The 8,961-nt window shown below is 43.5% G+C and overlaps 1 protein-coding gene across 1 annotated transcript; it reads right to left on the bottom strand.

The window, feature by feature from the left end:
- Window positions 1-512: 512 nt before the first annotated feature.
- LOC141325785 (NLR family CARD domain-containing protein 3-like) lies at window positions 513-8,193 on the bottom strand. Its single transcript, XM_073834518.1, has 5 exons — window positions 7,946-8,193; window positions 3,064-3,150; window positions 2,847-2,948; window positions 2,499-2,597; window positions 513-2,316 (listed from the first exon to the last, which is right to left on the bottom strand). Exons 1-5 carry the CDS (start codon window positions 7,993-7,995, stop codon window positions 513-515), a joined length of 2,142 nt encoding a protein of 713 aa, XP_073690619.1. The 5' UTR covers window positions 7,996-8,193.
- Between the last annotated feature and the right edge of the window lie 768 nt (window positions 8,194-8,961).

The following is an 8,961-nucleotide window of genomic DNA, read 5'->3' on the forward strand; positions in this document are numbered from 1 at the left end:
CACACACACACACACACACACACACACACAGTCACACACACACACACACACACACACACACACACACACACACACACACACACACACACACACACACACACACACACACACACACACAAACAAACACAAACACAAACACAAACACAAACACAAACACACAGTGCTAAGACTGGATTAAATCAGCATTTATCTATTAAGTAAAATTGTAATTGTAATTGAGTAACAATTAAATGAATGTAATTCATCCTCTAACTGCTGTAACGTTACAAAAAAAATCCACATGCTGGACCATGAGTTTGCAGATACTTAATGTCTGAGTCTAGCTCTCATGAATCCAGATTCCATTGCGTAAAATTTCAAAACTCAGAACCAAAAAAAAAAACATACATACACATATAAAACACATCAAAATGCTGACCATTAAAATAATAACTACAGCACTTAGAATTTAGGAGCTTTTAACTTTGATTTTCTTAATGTTTTACCAGTGAAGTGATTGTTCTAATTGATACTTACTGAACTGATCTGCATTCTTTAATCACAGGCAGCAACTTCTGAAGAATTTTCATTTTTCCAGTCTCATTATTTACTTTAACAAATTTATCAAGACGAAACTCATTCAGTTCCTTTTCTGATGTCAACAACACAAAAACTACAGCTGACCACTGAGATGAAGAGAGTTCAGCTTTATGTATTGTTCCAGATTTCAGATACTGTTGTATATCCTCCACTAGTGAATGATCACCAAGTTCATTCAGACAGTGGAACAGATTGATGGATTTCTCTGGAGAGTCAATGGTCCTAATCTTCTTCTTGATGTACACAGCTGTTTTATTTCTTTGAGATCTGCTTCTTTTCAGTGTCATTATTTGTTGTAGGAGAATCTGATGAGACTCCACTGACAAACCCAGAAGAAATCTCAGGAAAAGATCCAGATGTCCATTTTTACTCTGTAGAGCCTCATCCACAGCTCTCTGATGCAGCTCAGATAATGAAACATGTTCTGATAAACTGAGTTGAAACGGTTCCATTATTTTAGTCTGCAAACTCTGTTTGGTGATTGACACATTTGTGTTGTGGTTTGTCCAGGAGAGGTGCACATATAGAGCTGCTAGATGTTCCTGAATGCTCAGATGAACAAAGCAGAAGACTTTCCCCCGATACAAGCCCAACTCCTCTCTGAAGATCTGAGTGCACAATCCTGAGTACACTGATGCTTCTGTCACATCAATGCCACACTCTCTCAGGTCTTCCTCATAGAAGATCAGGTTTCCTTTCACAAGCTGCTCAAAAGCCACTTTCCCCAGTTTGAGGATCATGTCTTCATCTGTCACCTTCTTCTCATAGTCCTTCTCACGTTTGATGTTGGTCTGAAGGATCAGGAAGTGTGTGTACATTTGAGTGAGAGTCTTGGGAATCTCTGCACTCTCTGCTGGACTCAACATCTTCTCTAGAACAGCGGTTGAGATCCAGCAGAACACTGGGATGTGGCACATGATGTAGAGACTCCTTGATGACTTCAGGTGTGAGATGATCCTGTCGGCCAGACTCTGATCACTGATTCTCTTCCTGAAGTATTCCTCCTTCTGTGGCTCATTGAATCCTCGTACCTCTGTCACTCGATGGACACACTCAGAGGGGATGAGATCAGCTGCTGCTGGTCTGGAGGTGATCCAGATGAGAGCAGAGGGAAGCAGATTCCCCACAATGAGGTTCATCAGCAGCACATCCACTGAGGCTGATTCAGATATATTACACAGTTTCACTTTACTCTTAAAGTCCAGAGACAGACGACACTCATCCAGACCATCAAAGATAACCAACACTTTATATTCATCTCTGGATATTTTCATTTCTTTAGTTTCAGGGAAAAAGACATGAAGAAGATCTGAAAGACTGAGTGTTTTGTCCTTCATCAAATTGATTTCTCTGAAAGGAAGTGGAAATATGAGCTGGACGTCCTGATTCTCTTTCCCTTCAGCCCAGTCCAGGATGAATTTCTGCACAGAGACTGTTTTTCCAATGCCAGCGACTCCCTTTGTCAGCACAGTTCTGATGGCTTTGTCTTGTCCAGGTAAAGGTCTAAAGATGTGATTGCATTTGATGGCTGTGTCCTCTGTTGCTGCTCTCCTGGATTGTGTCTCAATCTGTCTCACCTCATGCTCATTACTGATCTCTCCACTCTCACTCTCTGTGATGTAGAGCTCTGTGTAGATCTCATTCAGGAGTGTTGGGTTTCCCTGCAACGCTGTTCCCTCATACAGACGATCAAACTTCTTCATCAGATTTGATCTAAACGTGTTGAGGACTTCATGCCTGGAAAATTTAAATATCACATTATTACATGAGTTACAGAGGTAAATGTACAGAGCAAAATGTTTTTTCTGTGTTATGAGGCACTGAACATATCAAAGGGTTTGTAAAAAGTGTCAGTTATTATTGATGTATCTGAGTAATGTGCGATGATGTGTTGCATTAATAAAAATCCCACACTTTACCTTTCACCAGGATATGTGTTGTCTTGTGGTTGATTCATAGACTGGTCATATTTCTTAAAGACGGGTTTTGTTTCAACTGATCTGTGTGGCAGGATTGACCTTGAATCAAGAATCAAACACTCTGACATTGGTGACATTTTTCTTAATACCTTAATGACAGTTGTGACTTTATTGCTCAAGGTCATAAAAAAGACAATCTATTAAATAAATGTAAATAAATAATTTTATACTGCATTTCCCAACCAGACTTTTACTTATATTTATTACAGTGCTGTATAACTATTTCAGTTTAATTTAAAATATCTTACTATAATCATATATTTTACAAAACAATACTTGAGCTTTAACCTTGTGTCATCACTCTTGAAATCAATTGGACGATCCAAAGAAAAGTCACTCCTCATAGACACACAGCTGGGCTCTGGTTCTGATTTCTTTTGATGAACTGAACTAAAACAGAGAGTGTGCAAGCAAATATTAAAATACCAGATAAAATTATGAAATAATGACACAATAAAACACTATAACAAATAATGTAATTCTGTCTGTTAATAAAATATTGTACCTGAGATTTTGTAGATAATCTACAGACTCATCACTCTTCGTAGAGACACAGCTGGGCTCTGGTTCTGGTCTCTTCTGATGAACTGAACTATAACAAAGTATCCTTTGAATTACTGTATTAATAATTTATTTTGATTAAAAAAAGACATTTTCATTTCTACTATGCTACAGGAAAAATAAACTAAATATGCCAAATAACAAATATAAAACAAAAACACAATATACATATGGCACTGTCACACCCTCAGCACGTTCCCTCAGCCCCAATCACAGCGATCCATCATCAATCAGCCAATCCCCACTGCACCACGCCCGTGAACCATCACCAGAGTTCTAATCACCGTCACCTGCACCAGCAATCACCACTCCCTTTAAATACTTACCTCTGCCATTCACTCACCGGCTGGAATCAAAGTTACATGGACACCTCTCCGTGGATCTTCACCTCTTCCTGTTGTCTCTCCTGTGCTCCTCGTGGACTGCTTCTATGTTATCCTGTGAAACACATTAACCGCCTTAAGGGAAGTGACTTTTGCTCTTGCTACGATACTGATGAACTTGAACTCACCTGTTGTGTTGTGTTTGAAGACTCGGCTACCGAGACCCATACTCACCTGTCTTCACATGTTTGAACTGTGCACCATTGTCAATAAATAACACGAAAGATACTCACCCTCTCCTTTTGTGTGTGGACGTGACAGGATTCCAGCCCTTAAAAAGAAATTCCTTCAGCTCACTCATGGAGGCGAACGCAGCATTCACCGGTGCCTCTCCCGACTCATTAAAACTGTCTGAGGCTGAGGACAGGCTATGGGGGCTACTGCAAGGTGGGCAGACATTGGAGTGGTATGTGGAGGAATTCCTTGAGCTCTCCCATCGGGTGAGCTGGCCCGACGTCACTCTTGCTGTGGTGTTTCGGTTGGGACTGGATGAGGAAACAATCCGATGCACCTCCCCCAAATGTGATTTCTCCTTGATTGAACTAATCAACCTCACTCTTTATATAAATGGCTCTAGTATCGAGGTTAAAGAAATAAAGAGTGATGGTAAGTTTCCTCGTCCAGCCCTCTACGAAACCCAGCACGTCTCACCGGCTCACTCCTCGCCTGGACTCCCCACATACCTCACCAATAGCTCCTCCCTCCTCGCCAGCCCGGAGCTCGCGGCCAGCCCTCCAACGTCATGGCCAATCCTGATGGCCAGCGTGCTAGACCCACCATTGAGGTCAGTACGGGCCGCCATGCCAGCTCACAAGATGGCCACCACACCCGTTTACAAGATGGCTGCCACGCCAGCTCACAAGATGGCCGCAGTTCCTGATTCCCCGGCCAAGATGGCCGCAGTTCCTGATTCCCCGACCAAGATGGGCGCAGTTCCTGATTTCCCGGCCGAGATGGCCGCAGTTCCTGATTTCCCGGCCAGGATGGCCGATGTTCCTGATGTTCCGGCCAAGATGGCCGATGTTCCTGTTTTCCCGGCCAGGATGGCCGAAGTTCCTGTTATTCCTATCAAGATGGCCACAGTTCCTGATTCCCCGGCCAAGATGGCCGCAGTTCCTGATTTCCCGGCCAGGATGGCCGATGTTCCGGTTATTCCTGTCAAGGTGGCCACAATTCCTGAGTTCCCGGCCAAGAAGGCCGTCAAGCCTGAATCCCTGGCCAAGATGGCCGTTGTTCCTGAGTTCCCTGTCAAGATGGCCGATGTTCCTGTTTTCCCGGCCAAAATGGCCGATGTTCCTGAGTTCCCTGTCAAGATGGCCGATGTTCCTGTTTTCCCGGCCAAGATGGCCGATGTTCCTGAGTTCCCTATCAAGATGGTCGATGTTCCTGTTTTCCCGGCCAAGATGGCCGATGTTCCTGAGTCTCCGGCCAAGAGGGATGAAATTGATATTATGGATATGGCTCTCCCTATGGAGTTCACGGCCCCAATCCTCTCTCCTGAATCTCCGCTGGTTCCGCCCAGCCCTCCGGTGACTGCGCCGCCAGAGCGCCCTCCAGTGACTGCGCCGCCAGAGCGCCCTCCAGTGACTGCGCCGCCAGAGCGCCCTCCAGTGACTGCGCCGCCAGAGCGCCCTCCAGTGACTGCGCCGCCAGAGCGCCCTCCAGTGACTGCGCCGCCAGAGCGCCCTCCAGTGACTGCGCCGCCAGAGCGCCCTCCAGAGACCGCGCCGCCAGAGCGCCCTCCAGTGACCGCGCCGCCAGAGCGCCCACCAGTGACCGCGCCACCAGAGCGCCCGCCAGTGACCGCTCGCCCTGAGCTAACTCATTCTGTGTCTCTGCTGGAGACGCCCAGCCTTCCTGAATCTCCGCTGGGGTCGTTCAGCCGTCCAGAGCCCGCTCCTCAAGAGCGCCGTCCAGAGCCCGCTCCTCAAGAGCGCCGTCCAGAGCCCGCTCCTCAAGAGCGCCGTCCAGAGCCCGCTCCTCAAGAGCGCCGTCCAGAGCCCGCTCCTCAAGAGCGCCGTCCAGAGCCCGCTCCTCGAGCGCCGTCCAGAGCCCGCTCCTCAAGAGCGCCGTCCGGAGCCTCCGCTGGTGCAATCCAGCCTTCCAGAGCCTTCGCTGGTTCCGTCCAGCCGTCCTGAACCTTCACTGGTTACGTCCAGTCCTCCAGAGCCTCCGCTGGTGCAATCCAGCCGTCCTGAACCTTCACTGGTTACGTCCAGTCCTCCAGAGCCTCCGCTGGTACAATCCAGCCTTCCAGAGCCTTCGCTGGTTACGTCCAGTCCTCCAGAGTCTCCGCTGGTACAATCCAGCCTTCCAGAGCCTTCGCAGGTCCCGTCCAGCGATCCAGAGCCTCAGCTGTTCCCGTTCAGCCATCCAGAGCCCCAGCTGGTCCCGTCCAACCATCCAGAGCCTCCGCTGGCCCAGCCCAGCCTTCCAGAGCCTCCGCTGGTCCTGTCCAGCCTTTCAGAGCCCACTCTGCCAAACGGTCCCTCCAAACCCCTGAATTCCCCAAAGAAAATTTTGGGGGGGCGCCATATACTCCTGGCCAAGGACTGAGGCCAAGGCCACGGGGGCTGCCCAGCCATGGCCACCTGAACTGCCTGTCCGGCCGTGGCCGCCTGACCCGCCATGGCCACTCGAACTGCCTGTCCGGCCGTGGCCGCCTGACCTGCCATGGCTTCCTGTTCCGCCCTGGAGGCCTTCCCAACCCAGCAAGGTCCTGCCCCGGAACAGCCTCCAGGGTGCCCGCCCCCCCTCCCTGGAGATAATGTCACACCCTCAGCACGTTCCCTCAGCCCCAATCACAGCGATCCATCATCAATCAGCCAATTCCCACTGCACCACGCCCGTGAACCATCACCAGAGTTCTAATCACCGTCACCTGCACCAGCAATCACCACTCCCTTTAAATACTTACCTCTGCCATTCACTCACCGGCTGGAATCAAAGTAACATGGACACCTCTCCGTGGATCTTCACCTCTTCCTGTTGTCTCTCCTGTGCTCCTTGTGGACTGCTTCTGTGTTATCCTGTGAAACACATTAACCGCCTTAAGGGAAGTGACTTTTGCTCTTGCTACGATACTGATGAACTTGAACTCACCTGTTGTGTTTGAAGACTCGGCTACCGAGACCCATACTCACCTGTCTTCACATGTTTGAACTGTGCACCATTGTCAATAAATAACACGAAAGATACTCACCCTCTCCTTTTGTGTATGGACGTGACAGGCACACAGATGACAGCATTTATTTTAATAAATTAAAAATAAAACATTAAAAAACACTTCATAAACAGGGTATATGGTCTTATTGTTTTAAATAAAATCTCACTTTTGATTTAACAAAAACATTGAAAGGGTGTTGTAAATATTTAGATCTTGTGACTTTAACACATCATTTGTTTTATTCACATGCAGCATGTAAAAACATCATAGTGCTGTGGGAAAATACTCATCCTCATATAACAGTTGATGTATTTCACATATTTACAATATTTTTAGGGGATTTACATCTTTGTTGTTAAGTGTTAGCCTATTATGTTTATGCTGAAATGTCATGAATTTCATTCGTACATTTTTTATAATATTTTTATGAATGTTTCTATCTCTGTATTCGTCGCCCTTTTAGGGCTATAAATCAAGGTATTTTTAAGTAGACTATAGACTGCTCTATAGAGTATAGACTTTGTAGCCTATTTCAGAAAATTTGTTCAGTACTTCAAACTCTTAAATGATCATTTATTGTCAATCATTTAATTATTACTAATTTCGTTCACTACTGAATTTAGTTTTAGCTTTCTTTCAGGCATGTACACACACACACACACACACACACACACACACACATCGGTATCTATGAATTAAGACACTCAACCAAAACACAAATATGCCAACTTATGTATTAAAATGTATTAAATATATTTACCTTGCATGTGTTTTTGATTAATACAGTTTTTAACAGGTTTTTATGGCTGATATATGCAGTTCATTACAGTTCAGTATAATTATTGAGAGACAGACAAACAAACCTTTCTCAAAAGCCTGTTGTATCATATTTGACATATAACTTTTTTATATGAAAAATAAAAATAAAATTAAACATGATAAAAGATAAATGCACATTCAAGAAAACCCAATTTGATTTAGCCCAGTAAATTACAATATAAGTTATTCTTACATTTACATAATGAACATCATGAAATATTTCACAGCAAAAATCTTTTACTTGATAAAACAATAATTATAATAATAATAAAAAAATATATATAAAACAGAAGCCAGAAAGTAGATTGCATACCACAGGTTTATCATGTTAATCATTTATAATATAAAAGTGTGTATCAAATATGATGCAGTTTTGTACTATTTGTGTTCAAAATAGCAATACTTTTCTTATGTCCCTCCTTTTCTAGGGTTATTATAGACCTATGTAATCAAAGTACCTGCATCCTGGAGAAACATCTTCATCTCGGGGTGTTTGTGTGTCATCCATGATGGAGCTGAACAGACAGAAGAGTGAGATCTCCAACACTTACTCTGGGTGGAAATGACAAACAAACAATTCAGCGGAACGGATCCTGAGAGTCGGAGAAACAGAAGAACGATGGTGACGTTTACTCAAATACACAATGATAGTCTTATGTTAATACAAATGATCAAATGAACCACTGACAACACGAAACAGCAGTAAAACCACTTAATTTGCTTAAAAAATAAACATATTAAACACATATCAAAGAACACACGTCCAGGGAAAAAAATGAAAGCAGAAGTCACTAGTGCTTCCTCTATCAGTGAAGTCACATGCTTATTCTTTCTGTTCTTCTTGTGTTTTGTGGTGGTTTGGCCAATAATAAAGATGCATTACCACTATGCTTTCATTATAACCATGCATATCAAATCAGACTCCAAACCATATTTAATTATGACTAAAAGCTACCTATATAACCTTACCTCTAATGACTGTTGTCTGTTCTAAACAAGTCATAGTTTGGGTTTTGAATTGAAGATTTACGCAGATGTTCCTAAAGCCAGACTGGTTTTTGCTGATTTGAGTGAAAAGGTCAATGACATTTATGCCATGGAGATCCAGGAATCAATCAATCAATCATTAATGAAGGAATTCATTCATTAATTCATATATATATATAGCCAAAAAGTCATATTCTCCCAAAATGAATATATTGTAATTTTGTGTTTTAAATTAGGACCATTGATATTTTCTTTTTAAATTATACAACTATTTTTATGACACTTAAAAACATTTACCCCTCCATTTTCATTGCTGCTCTGAGTGCAGTTTTTTTTGTGATCATATTATTCTCAATTATTCAATTTAGATTATTTATTGATTTAATATTTTTTTAAATGCAAATAAGCAAATTAAAAGAAGCACAACAAATACTATTTTAAAATTCTAGAAATACTGTACACTTAAAACTATTATTTGTGACAGAAA

The sequence above is a fragment of the Garra rufa genome, chromosome 2 (assembly GCF_049309525.1).
Source record: "Garra rufa chromosome 2, GarRuf1.0, whole genome shotgun sequence".
NCBI lineage: Eukaryota > Metazoa > Chordata > Actinopteri > Cypriniformes > Cyprinidae > Garra > Garra rufa.

Coding starts and splice junctions, on each gene's coding strand:
- LOC141325785 (XM_073834518.1), bottom strand. CDS start 7,995: ATGGATGACACACAAACACCCCGAGATGAAGATGTTTCTCCAGGATGC. Junction 2,949..3,063: donor GATTATCTACAAAATCTCAG/GTACAATATTTT, acceptor TCTCTGTTTTAG/TTCAGTTCATCAAAAGAAAT. Junction 2,317..2,498: donor AACACATATCCTGGTGAAAG/GTAAAGTGTGGG, acceptor TAAATTTTCCAG/GCATGAAGTCCTCAACACGT.